At 40.6% G+C, this 24,762-nt stretch overlaps 1 protein-coding gene across 1 annotated transcript in view; it reads left to right on the top strand.

The window, feature by feature from the left end:
• Window positions 1-24,762, top strand: part of LOC306876664 (semaphorin-5B-like) — a 149,673-nt gene that overhangs the window by 63,024 nt on the left and 61,887 nt on the right. The window contains exons 4-5 of the mRNA XM_079428003.1: window positions 15,291-15,390; window positions 15,807-15,852. Of these exons, the coding sequence (XP_079284129.1) occupies window positions 15,291-15,390; window positions 15,807-15,852 (146 nt within the window). The remainder of the gene's footprint in view (window positions 1-15,290; window positions 15,391-15,806; window positions 15,853-24,762) is intronic.

The raw sequence follows: 24,762 nt of genomic DNA, 5'->3' as shown, positions 1-24,762 counted from the left end.
TATGGTCTCGGACTTGTCTTGGACTCGTTGGTGTTTGGACTCCGACTTGTCTCTGACTTGGTCATTGGACTCGCCAAATGTTCTAGTTGGTCTCGACCGAGTCCAGCTATATATGTTTTATTTCTCTTTCAAAACAAAACCATTAATCTGGCTGGCTTGTTCGGAAAATGGGTAATGCAATTGGTTTAATTTACAATCCATCTAGAACAGGCAATACCATTGGTCGCCTGGTAAATGCACGGCTGCGTCATATGCCTGGCTCCAAGTGTGCGTGGAGGCATAATTCATTTTTATTTTGGCCACAGACACAATGTCGGCGAGTTGCATAATACAGTTTGGTTTTACAAAGTTTGTTGGAGTTTTCCCTCTCTTCCACCTCACTTTCCTTCGCTTTTAAATAGCTTATAAATGCCCGTGTGCATTTTACTTTCACTAGCGCAATTCCGCGTCAATTGCTTATCTATAACTTACAACGACAAATTTTCTGCAATAAACATGGGACTTTTATTGACAAAACGAATAAAAATACACCATTACCATGCTATAAGCCTAATATAAATAACAAACTTACAAAATGTTTAAATATAAAAAATAAAAAAAACCCTGAAAATAAGCAAACGCTGTGGAACCAAATGAATAAGAAACAGAACGAATAAGAGCAAAACGAATAAAGCCTGGAGGCACGGAATACACCTTGATGTAAAATAAAATAAATAAATTACACAAAAATGTAAATAAAGTAAAAATAAGCAAACACTGTGGCTATGGCTAGGTGATTTTTTTTAACCGCTCACGTGTGATGCTCTCTAGGTGCCATTCACAGAGAATGTGCTTTTGTGCTGACAAAGATGTGACGCGGGCAATGGAATTGGAAAAAATGCAAGAAGATGGGAGTTAAACATCTTTTAATAACTAGAGCACCGTGTTTTTAGAATGCCGTTTCATGCACGAGACGCTGCAAGAGACGCGAGTGCAACAGTCAAACGCGTCCATGTTTACATAGAAAAAACAATGGAAAAGCAGCGTAATCAAATAAAAAACCTGTGAAGAACTACTACTGTATGTCTGATATTTCATGTTTGCATCAGGGTGACAGGCTGAAAACTGCTGTTCATTGTTTTTACAGAGCATTTATAGTTAATAATAGCACTCTAGGTGTTATACCTTCAGTAATTTTGAATTTGAATTACTTATTATATATATTAGAATTTTTAAAGCATTTTCTTCTATTACTTCTGAACATATGCATAAGAAAAGTTTGTACAAGTTGCATGCATCTTTTCTGCAAAGATATTTAGTGATTTGTTTAACATTTACATCATGATGACAACTTCATGTGTGGTGCACTTAGAATAGAATTTTCTTTAACTAGAGGGTTAATAAAGCAAAAGTTGCTTGAATCATGTTGTAGTTATATTTCCAAGAAGACTAGTTAAAATCGTACAAAATCGAAAACTGGTCAAATGTTCTGAGAAAATAAAGATTTATTTATTTATTTTTTTGCCATATTACGACGGCGTTTTAGTGCCACATTAAAAAAAAAAAAATCTAAAATTGCGAGATTAAAGTCGTAATATTGCGAGAAAATAGTTGAAATTACGAGAATAATATTGAAATACTACGAGAATAAAGTCGAAATTCTACGAGAATAAAGTCGAAATACTATGAGAATAAAGTCTAAATGTTTCGAGAATAAAGATTATAGTTACAATATTTTGAGATTGGCTATTCTAGCCTTTTGCGTATTGGGAGCACCGGGAGATATTCCAAAGTCTCAGCTTTCACGTCTTTCAAAGTCAGTTTTATAGCGAAATACAAACAATATGTAGGCTATATTACAATAATGTGTTTGTTAAGCTGCATGTGAGTCAATCATTATTTTCATTATAAATTAGGCTAAACTGTTTTTTTCATGCCTTATGATGTTCCTTCACTTTTATATCTTGCTATAAATTTGAAATAAAGAGCAAAAACATATTTATAATTTGTATTTCGTTATAAAACTGACAGAATTTTAATGCTGAGCTGTGTGTAAAAGCAACAAAGCTGGGTGGCTGGCGCTCTACAAATAATGAATGGAAGACATTAAATATAATGTCCTCATTTACAGTATTATACCATGAATAAAACAGTTTGTGAATAGTCACTTAACGTTTAAGACAACAATATAACTTATGTTAACAACTTTGAGTCCACTTCAACCTTTAGAACGTTTTATTGCTGTTTAATTAAACAGGCTGTGTGAGGAATGAAAGTTTGGACGCCACAGACGTTTTTGCGGAGTAGATGGTGAAAATTTCACAATTTAATTAATTGATTGACATAAATACAGCTATCTGTCATGCCACATTAAAGAGCTTGAAAATCACATTATTGTAAGACACATAATTTGTGTTTCGCTATAAAACTTTGTTTTATATTAAAAGCACTAAAAGCACAAAGCTTAAGCTATTGCTATTGGGTGGCTGGCGCACTACAAATAACGAATGCAATGGAAGACATGAAATATTATTTCCAAGCATACTGTCCCTGCGAGTATGACACGTGCACTGTAAAAAAAAAAGTTGAGCCAACTTAAAATATTAAGGCAACTAGCTTTACAAGGTAAACCGCAAACAAATGCATGCGTGGCCACACACACAGACACACAGAGCTGAAGGTATATGCTACACAGCCTTGCTTGGGAGGGTTACATTGTACTATGGTTTCTTTAGGACAGGGGTCTCGAAACTTGGTCCTGGAGGGCTGGTGTCCTGCAGAGTTCAGCTCCAACCCTAATCAAACACACCTGAAACAGCTAATCTAAGCATACTAGAAACTTTCAGGCAGGTGTGTTGAGGCAAGTTGGAGCTAAACTCTGCAGGACACCGGCCCTCCAGGACTGAATTTGGACACCCTGCTTTAGAACAAGTAACAAGTTCAAAAATAGGAACATGTTGATTTTTTTATTTACACTTATGTTGCTTGTTCTTTGTAATATTTTCCATTGGCAGCCCAGAATGTGATTGTTACGCTATAATAAAAATCCTGAAAATGTGAAGTTGCACTTCAGTTTATGTGACTTTAGTGAAATTGCTAAACCTAAAGTAAGTAAAATAGCCTAATTTGATCCTACAGTGTTGCTGCACACGCTTTTAAATCATTACAAATAATAATGCAAAATCATTATCTTAGAATAGAAGATATGCTGTCTCTCGTATCACACAAATTATCAATAGTTAAGTATGTGGTTTTGAAGAAGATGCTTTTTTTTCTTTCTCTGTTTTGACTGTCTCATTTGGACTTGGGCTTGGACTTGTACTCGAACCTCTTTGACTTGGACTTGACTTGGACTCGAACCTCTTTGACTTGGACTTGACTTGGACTCAAACCTCTTTGGACTCGGTCTTGACTCGGACTCGATAGTCCTGGTCTTGGACTCGACAAAGGTCGACTTGACTACAGCCCTAACAGCAATTCTTAGTCTTTTGTTGAAATATGTGGCCAGGCATGTTCTCCTCCGTTGTACACAATTTTCTGACAAAGTCCACAGCTGGAATTCAAAGCGTTTGGGAATGTAGCGCCCAGCCTAGCGAGTCTGTTTTTTTTCCCACTGTTCCTGTGTATTACACAGGCTCAGAATGTAGATCTACATTGTTTGTTTAGTTTATCTTATTCATTGGCTTATCCACACATTTCAGACAGTGATAGAGCATACTGAAGATAGCAAGAGATAAACGTCTTTCATTTCTTCAAGATTCCTATCCTCCTGTGTCCTAGCACACAAAGAAAACAGAATGTGCAGCCATACCTTGATATAACTCAGAAAATCGAGTTACCCATTACTCGGTAACTCCATACCCATGGAACAAAGGTGTTTTCTATACCAAGAACATATTTATTTAGACAACAGAGTGTGTTTGTAGTGAATATGATCTGTTGACTATTGCCTTTCCTATGGAGTACGAGCAGCGTGTTTTTTGACTCTCTGAGGGACATGACAAAAATGGCAGAATAATGCCTCGTGGGAAACAAAAAGAATTGATGTCTGGGGGGGGGCTATATATAATATATGAAACATACTTGGACGTTAGGGCAGCCATGGGTTATATAGACATTGCCTGCGGCCAACTCCGTTTATTGCTTCCGAAAAAACGTTAAATTTGTCATTTTATGCTTTGCCATCAAAGCGACAATTTTTTTTCTTTTTATAGTCTTGAAATAGACTGCAATTACAAACGGCCTTGTTCACTGAGTTAGAAAACACTACAATTTGCAAGCAAGCAGTAAATCGTAAAGTCGGATAACCAAGGTACTGTCTTTGTTTTTCTAATTTTTTTGTTTTTGTTATGGTTTGTTTTGTTATTTGTTATCTATTCCCTTTCGTCATTTTAGCTCATTGAAGCAAAGGCACTGTGGCATAGCATTAACGATAAGAGCTGCTGAACAATTAGCTTTGCACTGTAAGCAATAGCACACCTCGAAAATCCCTCTTTATGTGTTCTCAATGGTATGGAAGTCCCACAGCACACCTTAATGCCTTCTTTTATGTTGAAGCAGTGGTATGGAATCCCTGCAACAATGGAAGTGTTGGCCGAACTTGAGATTAGGTTCTTTGATGGATGAATGTTTTTTAATTGACGCCTTCTGGCAGCTGCTCAGTGGAGTCACCTGAGGCGTTTTGGGGGCCTCTATCTCTGATCTCTGACAAGGTCTGTAGATTCACACATGCCTTTGAACTATTCTAAACCATGGAAATGATACTCTTAAGATGATTTAGCATGGTAAAGCATGACCACCAGGGTTCTTCCTGAATGGGACTTACAACCTTAAGAATTAGACTTTACACTTCAAGGAATTACCTCCTGAGTTTTTAATTCGTTTTTTTGACTTTTCCATTAAAAATGAAGCCAATGTAAAAAGATGCATTTACTTATGCAACATTACATTAAGACTTATTTTCAGACAATGTATCTTTTTTTTTCTTTTTTTTTTACTTATTTTAAATATGAATAAATAAGACAAGTGGAAACAATCTGGCAGTGCAGTAACACAATATACTTCAAATTAATACACTAATTCAAGATAGTCTTAATGTCTTATCCAGTGTGGTGTTGTAACAGAACTGTTTGTTTAGTTTCCTTTTTGTCCTTATTTGGTTCTTCCTGTTTTAGTTCATGACCTAGTTTTGTTGATTAGTTATATTCATCACCTGTGTTCTATTAATTACCTTGTTTCCTCGTTTGTTCCACTCCCTTTATAAGTCCTGAGTTCTCCCACTGTTTTTGTCTTGGATTAATGTTGTAAATGGTTGAAAGTGTGTTGAAGCTATTAAACTACTCCTTTGTTACTTCTCGCTGTGCGCCTGCATTTCTACAACCACCGACCGTGACAGAATCCAAGACCTCAACAAGAGATGGGCGAACTGGCGCAATTTTTTGATTTAGCCCACGCCATCCAGGACCCAGTGAGCTTTATATTGGCGTTTGCGCCTCTCGCCCTCGCCAGCACTCTGGATGATGGAACACTCAAGATGATGCTCCGGCTCGGGCTCACCTTCCACCAGCAGCGAGAGCTCCCAGACACCTCTGATCTCGACTGGAGAGAAGCCATCATCCGGTGTCTGGAGAGCCTCCGACCCCGAGCCGGAGCCTTATCCCCGGCGAAGAATGTTCCGCCCGCGGCGATGTGGAAACCGCCGCAACTGGCGATGAACGTGGCGCCGTTTGTGGCGAAGAGGGTCCCGTCCAGCCCACCTGAGTTCCCGCTGGTCCCGTCCAGCCCACCTGAGTTCCCGCTGGTCCCGTCCAGCCCACCTGAGTTCCCGCTGGTCCCGTCCAGCCCACCTGAGTTCCCGCTGGTCCCGTCCAGCCCACCTGAGTTCCCGCTGGTCCCGTCCAGCCCACCTGAGTTCCCGCTGGTCCCGTCCAGCCCACCTGAGTTCCCGCTGGTCCCGTCCAGCCCCGCACCTCCCGTGCGCCCTCTAATGTCCGCGCTGCAAGCGCGCCCTCTAATGTCCGCGCGGCAAGCGCGCCCTCTAATGTCCGCGCTGCAAGCGCGCCCTCTAATGTCCGCGCTGCAAGCGCGCCCTCTAATGTCCGCGCTACAAGAGCGCCCCTTTGAATCCGCGCTGCAAGAGCGCCCCCAAGTGTCCGTGCTGCCAGAGCACCCTCCTGCGTCTCCGCTGGTCTCATCCAGCCCTCCTTCGTCTCCGCTGGTTCTATCCAGCTTCGCGCCTCCCGTGCGCCCTCAAATGTCCGCGCTACAAGAGCGCCCCTTTGAATCCGCGCTGCAAGAGCGCCCCCAAGTGTCCGCGCTGCAAGAGCGCCCTCCTGCGTCTCCGCTGGTCCCATCCAGCCCTCCTTCGTCTCCGATGGTTCTATCCAGCTTCGCGCCTCCCGTGCGCCCTCAAGTGTCCGCGCTGCAAGAGCGCCCTCCTGCATCTACGCTGGTCCCGTCCTGCTCTCCTTCGTCTCCGCTGGTTCCGTCCAGCTCCGCGCCTCCAGAGCGCCCTCAAGTGCCCGCTCCTCCAGAGCGCCCTCAAGTGCCCGCTCCTCCAGAGCGCCCTCAAGTGCCCGCTCCTCCAGAGCGCCCTCAAGTGCCCGCTCCTCCAGAGCGCCCTCAAGTGCCCGCTCCTCCAGAGCGCCCTCAAGAGTCCGCTCCTCCAGAGCGCCCCCAAGAGTCCGCTCCTCCAGAGCGCCCCCAAGAGTCCGCTCCTCCAGAGCGCCCCCAAGCGCTCGCTCCTCCAGAACGCCCCCAAGAGTCCGCTCCTCCAGAGCGCCCCCAAGAACCCTCTCCTCCTATGTGGCCCCCAGAGGGGAACTTTCCCAAAGAAATTTTGGGGGGGGGCCATATAGTCTCAGTCTGTGTGGCCAGGCCAAGGGCCAAGGCCACGGAGCACCCCGATCCGCCAAGGCCGCCCAAGGACCCCGATCCGCCATGGCCTCCCGTGTCTCCTGATCCGCCATGGCCTCCCGTGTCTCCAGTCCCGCCAAGGTCTCCCAAGGCTCCAGATCCGCCATGGCCTCCCGAATCTCCAGTCCTGCCATGGCCTCCCAAGGCTCCAGATCCGCCATGGCCTCCCGAATCTCCAGTCCTGCCATGGCCTCCCAAGGCTCCAGATCCGCCATGGCCTCCCGAATCTCCAGTCCTGCCATGGCCTCCCAAGGCCCCGGATCCGCCATGGCCTCCCGAATCTCCAGTCCTGCCATGGCCTCCCAAGGCTCCGGATCCACCATGGACTCCCGGATCTCCAGTCCGGCCATGGCATCCCAAGGCTCCTGATCCGTCCTGGAGGCTTCCCTGTCCCATCCTGGTCCTGCTCCAGCCTCCAGGACGCCCACCCCCCCCTCCCCGATGTTACTGTTACGGTGCGGGACGCACCTTCCGGGAGGGGGGCGATATCTGTAACAGAACTGTTTGTTTAGTTTCCTTTTTGTCCTTATTTGGTTCTTCCTGTTTTAGTTCATGACCTAGTTTTGTTGATTAGTTATATTCATCACCTGTGTTCTATTAATTACCTTGTTTCCTCGTTTGTTCCACTCCCTTTATAAGTCCTGAGTTCTCCCACTGTTTTTGTCTTGGATTAATGTTGTAAATGGTTGAAAGTGTGTTGAAGCTATTAAACTACTCCTTTGTTACTTCTCGCTGTGCGCCTGCATTTCTACAACCACCGACCGTGACAGGTGTAAGTAAATATATATTTGTTATTATTATATTTTAATAGGAAAATCTGACAAATAATTAAAAGCATTATTTGTTTTAAAATTGCAAATAATATATAAACTAGGAGAATGTTGTGCTGCATATGTAAGAATTATATAATTATAATAATGGGGTTATACCAAACATTATTTGATCATTTCTAAAGTCATAATTTATTGTTACTTACGTGACTATTTCAACCCTCTGACGAATAGGCTTTTTTTGCTGTTTTATTTATATAACGGATTTCCTGATGTTGCTTCAAAGCAGCTTTACAGGAGATGCATGTTTCTGCATTACAAATTAAGAGTAATTTGTTGGTGATATCAAAGTAATGTCCATATAGCAGAAATATGCATTTCTGCAATATATAAATAATGCAGTTAGCTAATGACGTATATTCAAGCAGAAACAATGAACACAATTAAGGCAATCATGTTGTAATCATAATGAAAGTTTTTGGCAGTTTTGTACAGTATATTTATTCAAAGTTGGCATCATCTGAGGTCCTCACAGGTGTTGGCATAATCTTTGCTGCTGTAGCTTTAAATTCTGTGCAAACACCCTCTTTGCATGTGAAATGAGAGACAGCCTTCACAGTTTGTTGCAGGTTTTCTGTTTGGTCCAATAAAGTTGTTGCTGCCCTGACTTTCAATAGCAACCTCTTTGCAAAGGCTGGATTAGATTGTGGCAGGTTCATAAAACAATTCTCACTGAAATGTGACTCACAGACAGTTTAGGTCAGACTGAAATAATCAGACACCTCCATATCTTTTTGTTATATTCCAACTGGAATAATAGCAGTTTCTTTTCTACCTCCTCCATATTACTTCACCACGACTGGCCGGTCCAAGTTGCCGACCACCGATTAGACATCATTGATGTGCAAATGCGGGCAGTCAAGTGTCAATGTATTCATCTGACTTCAGAAAGTCGAGGAAGTATGGAAAGAGAAGATTTTGCAGCTTCCATTCAATAGGTGGTATGTTTGGCTTGGAAAAGTTTTAAAACTCTGGGTATGTTTACATTGAACCCTTTTATTTCTAGAGATCAAAGACTATTTTTCATGATATGGCTACCACTTTAAGAAACCCAAAGCTGTGTCGTTATATAATGCCATATTGAGAGCAACCTGATACTTATTTCCTTCAAAGAAAATCCTTTTTTTTTCCCTTGCATGTTCTACGTGACAATCCCCTCTAAAATAAATGCCAGCATATCTATGAACCAGCAATAGCATGGCTGGTACTACAAGGAGTCTGAGATAACTTTAGGTATCTGGGAATGTAATTTGGATGGATTTTTTATTTTTTATTTTTTTGGGGGGGGTGTAGGTATTTGTTCTGGTTTATTTTTTTCTTAGCTAAGCTTGCACAATCACACCTGCATGCCTTTTCTGTCTAAAAGGATATCAACGTATCACTGCAAACACATGTATGCTGAGCTGAGCTTACTAGGTTTCTGGAGACGTATTCAACAAACACATTCAGTATTTCAGCAAAAACCTGTTCTGTATTCAGTCCAATGAAACAAGCGGCAAAACGTGTAGAAATTGTACTGCGCTGTGAATTTTAAAATTAATTAGCATTATTATAAGCTCTATTTGTATTTACTATTATTTATATATTATGTATAAAATAAACATAAAAAATTAAATACAATAATCTTATATTGTAAAACTAAATGCAGGCATCACATTCAAAGCAGCTTTACAGGAGATGCATGTTTCATTACAAATTAAGAGTAATTTGTTGGTGATATCAAAATAATGTCCCTATAGCAGAAATATACAGTTCTACGATAATATAAATGATGCAGTTAGCTAATGACGTGTATTCAAGCAGAAACAAGAACACAATTAAGGCAATCATGTTGTGATCATAATGATTACAATATAAGGAAAATGTGGCAGTTTTGTATATTTATTCAAAGTTGGCATCATCTGAGGTCCTCACAGGTGTTGGCATCATCTTTTCTCAGGTGTTGGGTCATCTGAGGTGTTGGGACGTCATGTTTTTCAGGGGCCATTAACACAAACATGCTGCTTATATATTGTTGCTCTATGTGCAGATGGGATAGAATGATGTCTGACTTTTGCATTTGCGACTTTTGCTGCATCTCTTGAATAACACGCTGTCCTTAAAACATGGCTTTTAGGTTCAACTTAAAAAAACAACAACAAAATACTCTGCCCTGCATCTCATGTTTTTAAAGCAAAAACTTGTTCTGTCTGAATGGCCCCTTAGTAAATTCCACCTATTGTTGTATAAAACCAGCATCTATAGTTACCAGATTTGGATCTTGGACTTTTATAGGCCACGTCGACATTGAAACAGCACAATTTAAGAGCTAATGTCAGGTATGGTGTGTCCTTGCATGTCCAATGCTGAGAACCTAATGCAAAGTCCTAACCTGTTAGGCTGGAATTACAGTAATCTGTCCCGAGAGGAGTGGTGCCACAGAGCCATTGTCTACCTTCCACTCACCCAGCCATTGTAATTGTCTTGAGATTGTTTGTCTCGTCTGTAGAACATGTTCAGAAACCAATCTGTAGTGGGTAATAGTGCTGTTGTTTAACCACCGGTCCCATTTAAGGAGACCTTGAGAAGAAAAAATAGAAAAACAGTGTTGTTCTTTAACTTCAGACCCTTACTGATGTGTCTCCCTCCACTTATTGGTCCGTGATTTCAGAGGCATTGATGCCTGAACCGTTCTGTCATGTTATTAGACCCTCTGTCACCACAGACATAGAAAGTAGAAGTTGTTGGAGGTGTTCGCTACCTTGGAGTGCAAGGTTTACATTTGCTAATTGTGAATGGAATGGAACTTGGTAAGTGGTTTGAACTGATAGCAGCAGCCCTTATGCTTCTTCTTGGACTTTCCTGTCTATTGTAAATGCTGACGTGTTACGCTTCAATGACCGTTTGAAATTGCCAACACAGGTTTCTCTCGTTGGCTTTGTGAAAGGTGCTGTTTCAGATCTTTGCCTGACTTGAACCGGCCCTCGATTTATGGCCTCATCCCCAGAGTGCCCTTACCCTGCCTGTCCTCTCCTCTGTTGTGCCGTGGCATTTCTTGGGGCGCTCATTTTCTTCCTATTTCTATAATCAGAGTGCAGTCTGCATAAGAGGATTTAGATTTCTGTGGCTCTCTCCAGTCATGCAGTGACAACAGGGTATGCAACAGCAGGGAAATCACACGGCAGACGTGGAGAAGGAGACCAGAAGACAAAACAAAAGCAAATTCAGACTGTGCTCAGATAAGCTCCGGCCTGCATCTTCTGATAAGATTCTCTGAGCTCAGATGAGAGATGGACCAGTCTTTGGAGCGGAGAGATGCAAAATACAGACAAGATGACTGTGTCTCTCGCAGGACAGGGCTAGTGCTTACATGATGTGCTTTGGGAACCCATATGCTTTATTTATAATCAAAGGTAACAGTACAGAAGCATGAAGCTGCTGGGTCTACAGCGGTCAATGGTGATCCATAGTCACTCTCTCATATTGATCCCAGAGAGCACTGCTGCTTTTGTGCAATTGGATTAGTTTCATCTTGATTATTTTCAAAACTATTTCTCATTACGTTTTTCTGCCTCACACTGCATAAAATATTCCCTAATCTACTCCCTAACCGCATTTAGGATTATTATTGTTTAATTATATCTGTATTTAGTGATAAGCTTAAAGCAATGAATTCCATAAACATAGAGGGAAATGATGCTTTATTTTTTTAACTTAATGATTAAAAAGACACATTAGGGCAACGTTAAACCCCATGATCTTGCTGTTTGTGGATTAGGGTTAATAGCTTTTCATTTGCATAGTGTTGTAGTTTTGTGATCCTTGTTTTAATTTTAATCATCTGCATTTTTTTATGTGCAGATGTGTGTCACTAATGATTACTGAACACATTTTTTTACTTGGAGGTGTTTGTACATTTTTATGACATCTTGAAGTCAGATTTAAAATAAATAAAACATTTGGTCACTTTAGTTTGGTGACCAATTCTGACTTTTAACTATGACTTTTGCCTCAGTAAACTAATTTTCTGTTTATAAAGAGTTAGCAAGGTAGTTTAGGTATGGCATATGATTAAGGGATGTATAATATGGTCAGAATAAGGCATTAATATGTGGTTTATAAGTACTAATAAACAGCCAATATGCTAGTAATATGAAAATTGATTGTTCTCATTTACAGTAAATCTTACATTGACTATGTTTACATGCACATCAGCGATGACTATCCAAATCTGCTTATTTTCAAAACCTGATAATTAAAGAAAACATGTTGACATGAGATGTGAATTTTTTTTTTTCATATTAAAATGTAAACAAACATTCACGCATTGAAAAAATGTCAGAATGCTTCTAAAGGAGTTTATATGCAAAGTGAATTTGGAGAACTGGGCAGAAATCCAGGTGTACAATCCTTAAACAGATTCTGACATTCACCCGATCAAAACAACACTGTATATGGGGTTTCTATGACCTTACACATTGTCAGATTATTAATCATAATTGATGTAAGATTGTGCATGTTGTTGTATATTTGGTTGCATTGTTATAAAATAACAATGCAACCAAATATACAACACATGTGAACTTTATACTCTCAGAAAGTAGAAAACTTGGCAGATTTCTGCTAAATCTGTACTCACATTATTTTCAAATCTACACATCCTCCCTTGCGTGTTCATTAATTAAAAATTTGGCAAATTTGATTATAGCTGCCAGTAAGAGTGTAGTACCCTCGGCCGTGTTTAAAGCCATATTTAAATCCATTTCCGACATTACCCCCCTCTTATAAGCAAAGAAAGTCTGCAGGTTCAATCAGGGCCTGGTTACTTTGTGTGATTTTTAGCTTAACAATGGCGGTCTTGCAATCAATACCTGCAGCAGCATAGCCAAAACCACCCCTTCTGTCATCCTCTCTGCGTATAGCATTAAGAACCAGTCAGCTGTAAATCTTTGAGAACAAAAGAACATAATGATTATGATTTATGTCCTCAGGAGCATCTTGGAGGCAGACTGTTCTGAATCTGTTCTTGTCCCTCGGATCTGCTGGCTAACGCATTAATCACTTCCGCTGCGTGTTTGGTGAGGAAAAAAGCAATAATCGTCCATCAACCCTATTCTGGCCCAGCCCTCATATTTATCCCTTTTTATTGCATATGGATTGCTGGACGCCAGGCAGGCTTGATGATGTGTGGGAGCTGTCCGTGCATATAAAACCACCGTTTATATAAAACTCACTGAGGCTTAGAAGTCCGTTAGAAAGGGCGCTTTATGATCAACTCCTGTAAACAAACATTCAGATAACCTCAACGCTTACTGCACTAATGCAAACACATTTTGTTGGTTATCTTAAAAGTACTATAAAAAGGAATTGGAGTGGTTGATGTCATGAGGGTTTAGTAGGTGAAGGATCTGAGCCCTGCAGGATTAGAGGCGGAACAGCTGAGTCTGTTTGTTTCTGCAAAGATCAGCTTTTTCATGCTGCGCCTGACATTTAACTCCGGTGTGGTTTGGGTAACTCAGGTGACTCTGAGGTTATCGTCACAGTCCCTCAACCTGCACAATCTAAGCGATTTGTCAGCGCATGTGTTTTATGCTTCATGGACCAGACTAAAAGGCAAGCATACAGTAAACGAGCATAGATTTTCATTGTGGTCCAAGCAATGCTATGCAGGTCATTACTGGTTTGATACTGGTTTAACTGCCTCATGAAGTGAGACCATATTTATTTTAAAACTTTTTTTTACATCAAAGATAAATTTTACCAACCTTTTTTTTTTTTTTTAAATAAGTTGGGTCACAGTGGTTTGCTGACATAAGAGTTTGGGAACCTCTACATTATATTATAGACTGTGAGCTGTCTCACTTTTGACCAACAGTAACAGATCAATAAACTCCATAAGCTTCAAGCTTGCGCTACAATTTTTATATATATATTTAAAGAAAAAGACTCTGTCTTATCCTTCTCAGTCATTAATCACTGTGTGTAAGACAGCTGTTCTTGATGTATGATATCCAATAATATTTTCTATGATTCTCTCTGAACTCATTTTATCAGAGTCATCAAAGGCCATAACCACATTTTAACACGGGTGAGATGGATGCTTGTGGAAGAGGTAGGCTTCTAGTACAGATTGTGTTTGTTTCCATTTTTCCATAAATAACGCCTGAATGAAGCAGCCATATGGTCCCAATCATTCAGTTTGTTAATATATTAATTCAGCGGCATTGAAGAAGCTTTTTTCCCCCCATTTTTTTCCTCTATATTCTATGCAGACACATCCCCACATTTATTCAATTCGTGTTCCCATGTGAATGACAGATTGTTTTGGATGACCCCAGCATCTGGATGACTCCATCTGCCAGGACCGATTCGGACTGTATGAAGTGGTATTTAGGGATGTCTTGCTAATAGAAACCAGTTTCACTGCTGCTTTGACCTGTGGTGTGAGAAAACTACAACTGTGTTTGCGACTATTCACATCGCATTTTGCTGTTATTAGATTATTTCTTTTAATGTTGTGCCTAAATGAGAAATTACAGTATGTAATATGATATATTATTTATTTTTTTCAATATGAATAATACAAATAATATTAAATACACAATTATTTTATTATATAAAATCTTTTATTTTAATTTATTTTTCTAACAACCTGAAATGCAATTATGCAGATACAACCTGTGATACAATTAAATTTGTACTTTTTGAAAAAAAATTCAAAGTGATAATTGCAATCAGCGTATATTTACATTTTTGTTAGTTCTTGCATTCCCATGTATTCCATGATTTCTTTTTCTTTTTTTGTGAAGTAGGCCTACATTGGATTTTGAGTTGTTTTTGTAACTCAAAACTATCCATTTATCATAAACGCTTTTTTCACTTCTTAGGAAAGTGAAACTTGAGCCTGACATTTAATAGGAACTTGTAACACGAACAACATTTGAAAACTAAATTATGTAATATTAGGCAAGGATTTCTGTATTTTAGCTAGACATGTCCAGAATACTGCTGAGAGATCCTATTCTGCATGGAAGGATAACAAATCTTTTTATTGGTTCCTTTTACAGTGAAATCCCATTTACTAAGCCACATTTAGGTCAACAATAGATCAAGTGTTTTTTGTATTTACATAATGCCCTTTCTGTCTCATGTAATTCCCACTTCAATAGGGCCAGTCTGTGCTGTAAATGTGTGCCAGGGCAAATTGTTTTGATTTGCGAAACTTTGTATCAAACAGCGCTTTTATGTTCTGAGATTCCTTGGGTAAGCAGAGTTTTGACTAAGTGTCATGTAGAATTAGGATCAGTCTCCTTGAAGAGGCCCAGTTACCTCTGAGCATAGCTCTCTGCTCCTCCTCACATGTTCTTGGGGACTCATGGGAAGAAACTACATACATTTTCTTAGATTAGTGATCTCTATTGCAGAGCTTTATTTTTGTAATGCTTAATCCATATGTTACCGTAAACCAGGAGTTCTTTAATGGATTTTAATGTTATACTCTTTGAACTTTCAAGGTTTGTCAAGTGCAGCCACTTCCCTTCTGTATCACTAATATACCCACCTTTTTTTTTTTTTTTGGTCTTTCAGCTCTAAGTCCTTTGATCTCCAGTTTCTCCCATCCTGGTGTAAGGGACTACTCTCAGCTGACCCTTGACCTCACCAGGAATGAACTTATAGTGGGAGCAAGGTAAAAACTTTTATATAATATCTGGCCAAAGTTTGGATTGATGCATGAATAAGATCAATACAAATACAGTTTATATATTTCTATATTAAATGTTTATATTATAATTTATATTTTTTATTGGAATGTCATTGTATAATGTGTACAATTAATATTATAAAAAAAATCTTATATATATATTTTTTTTTCTTCTTCGATTCTTATATCCATACTTCTGTTTGTGTTTAGAATTTATTTAAAGTCATTTTATTCGGTGATATAAATGTAAAACAGAACCCTTTTCACTAGAGGTCTCAGACTTTTGGACCCCACTTTATTTTTCATTTTCCTTGGCATATTAATGGTACATTTTCATTGCATCTCCAGCAGATAAATCATATAAATGTAACATTTTTCAATCTCTCTCATTTTATCTGCAGAAACTACCTCTTCAGACTGAATCTAAACAACATTTCGTTAATTCAGGTGAGAGACAGACCTACAGTGCTTATTAATGGTCATCATTCTCTACTAGATGAGGATTCCTGTTTGATGTGGCCTTTGTGACTTTGTCTAGGGCTGTCTGTCAGGCCTTTTGGTGTTAGAGAGGGTTGGCTTATGGTTATTGATATTGAAATGAATGGGTCAGTTCCCAAAACTGCCTGGACAGACTTCAAAGAAAACAGCATTGCTGACACAGAGTGCGAGGGGCGTCCTTAGCGAAAGTACCAAGTCTCTAGTCTGGCTTGGAGCTAAAAACCTCTCAGAAGGTCAGCCAGGACTGTCTGAGGTCTAAATAAAGCAGTGAAATGAGACTGTGGTGGCTTTGTCACCTGTTGCTGTGGTTGCATATATCTCTTTTATTCCCCCAGTAATCTCTGTGCTGTGTCTGGTAGATGTACCAGACATTTATTGAATGCTCTCGCTTGCAGACCACTCATAATGTTTCATGCATGAAGCAGCTTTTGGTTGAAGACTGAATAAAATTTGAGTATCAGTCGGTTTCAGTCTCTCACCTTAGATACCCAGCACACATCTGAATGTACAACAAATAGGAGCTAAATAAGCCACTCCATTCACATATTCCCATGTCTGTGTCTAGTGTTTTGTTTCAATGATATTACTAAATTTGCAGCAGTTTTCTCCGCTGTCCCAGTGGAGAGGATTAGGTGCAATTTCATTTTCCTCCATCTCACCTTCGCCTGTGTATCTCTCCTGGGCGATTCCAAACTGTGAATAAACAAGGCCGATCTTTCTTCATTTCGACTAACTGGAGCATCACAAGTGGAGGCAGGGTCCAAATCGATGAGCAGCCTTTTGCCAGCTTTTTTTTGCAAGAGTATCTGTGCCTAAACTGCACACAGAGGGAGAGAATTAAAATGGGCTGATGTTAAAGGATGAAGAATGAGACATTGGTGACAGAATTGACCTGACAACACTAAGTATGGCTTCCTGAATTGTAACCAAGTAACACAGCACCATAATTAACACATTTAGTGTTGCTACAGTAAAGCCATTAAATGGAAAATCAAAAAAAAAAAAAAAAAAAACATTTACAGAGGTTGCCTTTTCATAGCTCTTGAGGATAAAATTGAGTTCTTGGTCATTGATGAAAAACGTTTGAGTTTACTCTACCATTCAAAAGTTTAGGGTCAATAAAAAAAATGAATACTTTTATTCAGCAAGGACCCTTGAAATTGATCAAAAATGACAGAAAAGACTTTTACATTGTGCTGGTCTTTTGAACTTTCTATTCATCGAAGAATCTTGGAAAAAAACTAGAGTAATGGCTGCTGAAAATTCACAGCAATAAACTACATTTGAAAATAAATTCAAATAAAAAAAGTTGTTTAAAATTGTAATAATAGTTCTGTTTTTGATGTATCGCTGATCAAATAAATGCAACCTTTATGAGCTTAAGAGATGTCTTTCAAAAACATAAAAAATCTTTCCAACCCAAAACATTGGAATGGTGATATAACAGAAATATTAAAGAGATTTTTTTTGTGTTAATTAAATTTTTATTGTTATCTAATGAGAAAATAATTGATTCCACTACAGATTTCTCTTGTGCTTTTATATACTGAATTGAAGTTTTGTATAATTATAATTTAGTAACAAAAACTGCAGTAACCAATAGTTTCTTGGCAGACGCAACCATGAACATTTTTGTTAGGGTTTCAGCACCTATATATCACATCTTGTAGCTAGAGATTCTATTATATGCTTTCATTTTATTCTTAGAATAAGCCATTGTTACTGAGCACATTGATGTCTGTATAGTATCCTCTCTTATTCATTCATTCCTATCATATTCACACATTCTTCATCTTTTCATCCTGCTCGCTCTACTTTTGTCCACACTTCCACCTGCGTGCCACCTCTCTCAGTCTCCTTTTGTCCTTCTCCCCACACCATTAGAGCTATCCTGCATCTTTCTGCCAGGAGTGTAATGGGGCTGACAGAAAGCCAGCTCATCTCAGAAATGTATGTCTTGGTGCCAAACATGCAGCCGTTGGCAGGGGAGAGCAACAGCTCAGGCGAGCCTTTTCAACTTTACCCAGGCTGAGATGGGGGTGAAAAAAGCTGATTCTTACCCTTTGAATTATTCACTGCGCTGACCCATGGGTACACACCTGCTGTCCTCATTTCCGTGAAACTATGAATAAGGGAAATTTGCCATGGCCTGGTATGACGTACTCTACCACTCAAAAATTGGACACACTTGACTAAAGTTTTGTTTCTTATGTGATTTTTAAATGCTTGAAAAAAAAAAATTACTGTCGTTGTTGAAATTATGCTTGTCATATACATATATACTACCAGTCAAAAATGTGTAATAATTTTAAGTTTCTGAAATATCTTATGCTGACCAGGGATTTATTCATGCATTTATTTGATCAAAAATCAGTATTCTGAAAGTATTCTTCTTTTTGATATATTTTAAAATATTATTTATTACTGTGATGACAAAGCAAATTTTTCAGCAGTCATTACACAATGTCACGTGATCCTTCAGAAATCAATATAATATCCTAATTTGGTGCTTAAGAAACATTTATTGTTAATAATGCTGGAACTGGTATTGTAATAATATTTCACTATTACTGTATTTTTGATCAAATAAATGCAGCCTTGGGCAGCATAATACTGTGAGCAAAAAAAACCTTAACAAACTAATAACAAAATTTTGGTCTGTAGTATGTATCTACATATAAAATATATAAATAAAATACAATAATATAATAATATTTGTAATTTTATTTTATGTTTTATGTATTATTATTATTATTATTATTATTATTTAAAATTCTTACATTTATTTATGTTTTATTTAGGTTTATGTATATAGATTTTAATTTTCTATAGATATTTTTGGACTATATAGTTAAATTGGAAAAATATTTATTTAACTCTCATACTTTAAATTCAGAAACCATTTGACTGGTATTGTAACTAGGAACTTTGAACACCAGCGATTTGATTTTTAACAACTGCTTTATGAATCAGAGTGCACAGAAATGATTTATAAATGAAGATCATTTATCTGCACCATGTTTTTGTAACTACTACCATTGTGAAAGCATTAGACTTTTTCCCAAGATACCAAACCTGTCTATCCTGAGACAGTGTTTTTTTCGGTGAGATCAGTGCCTGCTGTCTGAGCACACTGTGTTGCTGCTGCTGTTTTCCAAGATCTAAACGGATACACGAGGCAGCAGGATTCCACTGCTTCCGCCTCATGGGGGACCAGCCGTCTCATGGGATCAGGAACATCTGATGATGTTGGCGTCACTATGTTGGCACAATGGGGGAGCTCAAGGTACTGAGATTGAGACCCACCCACATACTGCACTCCTTCTGTGCCTCCCTGAGACTCCTTCACTCTGTAAGTAGGTTCTATTATATGAACGATAGAGAGGAAACTCAGAACACCGCTTCTGTCAGCTTCTCTTTCCTACTCTGCTCTTGATCCCATCCCTTTGGAACGCATTTGCGCAAATGGACCAGATTTGCTCAGATCAGTTTACAATGTGGGATGAACTTCCTCTCTCACAATTGAGGCTACAGAATATAACCAGTCACAGCCTCCATAGACATTATTGAATCTGTCGTATCTGACTGATGCAATTGCTCAGGAGAAATTAGATAATGACAGTTCATTCTCAGAGCCTGCATTATTCTATTTATGTGCTCATGGCTATTAATTTACATTATGACTGTATCTAATGTGAAAATAGATGTTTGTGCACCATGCTGTTCTGAAAAACAAAAGTTCAGTCATCATCTAAATGCTTTTTGCAAAATGAGGTGGAATAATTTCTCCATTCGCAAAGATGTAGATGTAGTTCGACAGATATATTAGAGCATGATTTTCACAGGATTTACGCTACCAGACAGAAGTTTGTATACACTTGAATGAGTTTATAATGATTTTTGATCTAAAGTCCTATGCTTACATTCTTGATATGTTTTGTAGACAAATATAAATTGGATTTATGTACATTGTATTTTTTTGTAGAAAGGCACAATTTTTATTTATTTATTTATTTTCATGCATTTAGCACACATGCACCAGGATGCACCCTTATAAAGTTGGTTGAGGGAATGGCTAGAGTATGTTAAGCTACTTTAACCAAACTAAAACATAATAAGTTTTAATTTATGTATAATTTTTAGCAATGCATAATTCCTATACTTGCATTTGTGTAATTTTATAGTCTTTATGCTTTTACTATTCCTTTAACATGTGGGAAATAGTAAAAATAAACAACAAATTGATGTGCCCTAACATCTTGACTGGTATACCAAATTGTCTCAGAATGTACCTCTGGAGATGGAACCAGACCAGAAGCTTGACCTCAGGGTCACTGAAGAGTGATGTGATGTTATGTAAGAGGATGAAGAGCTATGGGAGATGAGCGTTCTCTTTACTAAGGAGTCAGGAATGAGATAAAGCCCGCGGTTCGACAGGACTGGAATGTAAACAGATGGGTCATGCATGAATAAATAAGTTTGTGAAATCTTTCTCACTATATCTCAAGTCTCCATCATCCCTCTTCTTTATCCAATGGACTCGCTTGCGTGCAACCACATACTTATAACGGCATGCTCCCTCCATCTCTCAGTGGAATCTATGTCACACACACATACATTCTTATCCTTTCGTGTACGTAAAGTACACTAAAGTATAAGAATTTAATGCCACTGAGGATTCCAGTCACTGCTTAGTCTGATTCGGTTCATAGTTTTGAGGTCCAAGTTCATGTATGGACCCAAGTGAATTGTGCTGGCTGTGCGTGTGGATGTGCTGTACTTGATGTATTGACTTTTTTTTGTATCTGACACAGTTGTATTAGGATGACTAGCAGCTAGTTTTTCTTAGTTGTCATTTGTCTTGTGTTAGAAGCTAGTTACACTGCTGTCCAAAAGTTTGGGCTCAGTGAAGGTTTTGCTTGTTTGTTTTTGTAACGATATTACAGTTTTTCTCAGTTGCTTTGGTGCATTTCTCAGAACAGAAATGAAATTTTCAAAACTACTTGTTCAACCTCCACATCATCTAGTCACTTGTGCACATCATAAAAACAGTTTCTCATTCTTTTGAACAAGTTGCGATTGCTTTGCTACATTCATGCAACTGATTATGTAAATTTGTCTGCTGTTTCCTACATTATCAGTTGCTATTGTCATGTTACTCAAAATGTATTATATAGTTCTTGGTGCTATTGTCTTACCCCTCAAAACATCTAGTTATTATTAGTTCATCGTATAAGTCATTAAATGCAAAATGATTGATCTAGTTGTAATAAACTGTCAAGCTTATTTTCCACAAAGGAGAGCAGAGGACTCGAGGCTATGTAATAACATCCTGATCCACCACATAGCATAAGCTCTCTGGCCAGAGGCCTCAACCACTGGAGGAAACATGTACTAGGGGGTGTGTCTACCCACTGAAAGGCTACCGAGAAGGGTGCGGTAGGCTGGTGTAGCCGCCACGTAGACCCTCAGGGTGGAGTGGGTTAACCCTGTGGAGGCATAGGCCTGCACTGACTCCAGAACTGTACCAATCGTGCAGTTGGCTGGGTCGCGCTGGCAACCTCCGCACCATGAAGTGACACTTCACTTCAGGGCGTACAGGTTCCTTTGTTGTGGAGGAAACATGTAACTAGGGGGTGCCTACCCACTGAGAGGCCACCGAGAAGGGCGTGGTAGGCCAGTAAAGCCGCCATGTAAACCTTCAGGGTGGAGTGGGTTACCCCTGCGGAGAAACAGGGCTGCAGGAACTCCAGCACTGTACCATTCAGGCAGTTAACTGGGTCGAGGTGGCGGTCTACGCACCATGAAGTGACAAGTTTCCACTTCAGGGTGTAAAGTATCCTCGTAGAGGGAGCTCTGGATTGGAGGATGGTCTCAGCAACCTCGGTTGAGAGACCGGAAGCTATGAGCTGTGCCTCCTCAGAGGCCACACCCACAGCTTCCACAGCTCCGTGCGTGCTGGATGATAGTGTCCCCCCGCCTGTGAGAGGAGATCTCTCCTGACAGGAACCTCCCATGGAGAGCCGTCGGGGAGAGAAATCAGGTCCGAGAACCATACTAGGCCCGGCCAGAATAGTTCTACCAGTAGTAGACTGACCTCGTCCCGGTGCACTCTTGCCAGAAATCCCAGGAGCAGAGCAATCAGGGGAAAGGCATACAGACAAAGCTTCTGCCAAGTCTGTACCATAGCATCCAGTCCCAGTGGAGCTGGATGACCTCGGGCCTCGGCCCCTGCCTCGACAGGATGTCTGCTCTCTTGCGCACCAACACATGGTAGTCTCTTAGGTCTGGGAGAAAGTGTTTGAGTGCTCGAAACACGGCCAGCATCTCCAGGCAGTTGATGTGCCATGTGAGATGGCGACCACTCCACAGACTGCGGGCAGGGTGGCCACTCATGACCGCTTCCCAACCGGTGAGGGATGTATCCGTCGCTAGCATTACGCGGCAACCAGGAGCTCCCAGCACCGGGCCCTGAGACGAGAACCAAGGACGTCTCCACATGTTTAAGACACGTAGGCATCGCCGCGTGACCTTGAATGCGAAGTGGGTTTACTCTCTGGGAGAACCCCTTGGCCACCACTGTAGGGGTCTCATGTACAGCAGGCCAATAGATATCACGTTGGACGCAGCTGCCATCAGACCCAGCAGTTTTTGAAACTGCTTGACAGTGAGTGACCGGCCTTCTTTCACTCTCTTGACTGACGTGAGGATCGACTCAATCCGAGTAGGGGACATACGTGCCTGCATCGTGGTCGGATCCCACACCACACATAGATAAGTGGTTCTCGGAACTGGAGAAAGCACACTTTTCTCGGCGTTCAGTCTCAACCCCAGCTCTTTCAAGTGCGCGAGAACAACACCTCGATGTTGAATCGCCAGCTGCTCCGATTGAGGTAGAATCAACCAATCGTTGATGCAAAAGTGCGGGGTGAGAGTGCAAGGCCAAAGGGAAGAACCCGATATTGGTAAGCTTTGCCCCCAAAACAAACCTCAGGGACTTCCTGTGAGTGAGAAGGGTGGAGGCGTGGAAGTATGCATCCTTTTAGATTGATCGTGACAAACCAGTCCTCGGACCTGATCTGAGACACGACCTGTTTGAGCATCTTGAACTTCAGTCTGCTGACAGAGCAGTTCAACTGATGCAGATCTAAAATGGGACGCAATCCTCCATCCTTCTTGGGAACTATGAAGTACCGGCTGTAGAACCCGGACTCTCTTTCGTGAGGAGGGACCACCTCGATGGCCTCCTTCCTCAAGAGAGTACTCTACTTCTCGTTCCATTACCAGAGCCTGCTCGGGGCCCACCAGAGTGGGATTCACCCCGTTGAATTGAGGCGGAGGAGAACCAAACTGGATTCTGCAGCCTCTCTCTACAGTGTGCAGGACCCACTGAGACACATTTGGCAGTAGTTTCCACGCTAACAAATAGTCTACTAAGGGAAGCAGTCTCTCGAGACTGTCCTCTGGTGTACTCAGAGCTGCTAGCTCGGTGCCCTGGAGTGGAGGACTGGCAGGAGACGGCCGAACCAGCAGCTCTAGAGACCCCCGCAGGGGTGGCGACCTTCTCAGCTCTGCTACATTTCCGGGTGGAAGTTACTGAGAGAAGCGCTCGCTGGAGCCAGCTGCGCCCTGGAACTCTGGCAGGGTTGGCAGACTGATCTCCTGAGGGCACTGAGGAGAGACGGACACCATGTAATGCGGCGTAACACGCTCTTCCCCAGAGGGGCCTGCACTCATAAGTCCTGGGCCACAGCATCAGGACTGCCTCAGCTGAAGCCTCCTATTGAAACGATGGTCCTCAGACCCACGTCATTTCTAGGAATGAGCTGACTATGCATGCTCTGCTCTCAAGCAGACCACACACGGACTGTGTGTATCCCCAGCAGTGATTTAGCGTTTGCAGGGAGGAACATACAGCCTGTAATGCGATCTGCTCTCGCCCAAGTGCTTGCACACATTGTGGAGCTTATTTCAAGTGATTGTGAGGGACAAACAACACTAAATAAGACTCGCAATACAGATCGACAGACACACACACACACACACAGAGAATAGCGTTTGCTGAATGACAAAAAGCAAACGCCGGTTCCACTGCACACGCTTTTATGCTTCCTGGTCGATTACGTCACCCGCTCGTGACATCTCGCCCTTCCATTGGACAGATTACACATGTGATTCAGAGCGCGGTCACGCTGAAGACGTTTCCATAGCGTTTTGATGCAGCTCGAGTTCCTGGAAGGGAACTAAACATTTTGACCAGTGTGGCTCACGCGATGACAAAAATACATATTTTGTATATACTTTATATTTTGGTGACCGTGGCCAAATTACTGACACGATAACTAGGTTTTGAAGCATGAATGAAATGTTTTGGGTGAGTAACTACATTTTGCAGACATACAATAAAGTTATGAAGTTCCAGCAAACAGTTGTGACATTTGCACTCACAGTTTAGAGAATGTTTCGAAAAATGTGCCAAAGCAATTGAGAAAAACGGTAAATCGAAAAAAAGTAAAGACATTTAGACAGACAGAATGATAGACAGACAGACAGATAGACAGACAGACAGACAGACAGACAGATAGATAGATAGATAGATAGATAGATAGATAGATAGATAGATAGATAGATAGATAGATAGATAGATAGATAGATAGATAGATAGATAGATAGTTTCCTTCTGGTGTAATTTCAGAGCATTTGGCATGGCCAAGATAAGAGCATTTAAGATTAACCTTTCATTGTGCGGCTCTACAGTGTGCCACCTTAAGAATTTACTTCTGATTTTTTTTCTATTGCTATTTCACAGTGTTGTGGCTATCAAGACCTGTAAAGGCTGTGTAAAGAATGAGGAATCTT

This window comes from Barbus barbus, assembly GCF_936440315.1.
Source record: "Barbus barbus genome assembly, chromosome: 11".
Classification (NCBI taxonomy): Eukaryota; Metazoa; Chordata; class Actinopteri; order Cypriniformes; family Cyprinidae; genus Barbus; species Barbus barbus.
This window is presented reverse-complemented; position numbering and strand designations above follow the sequence as displayed.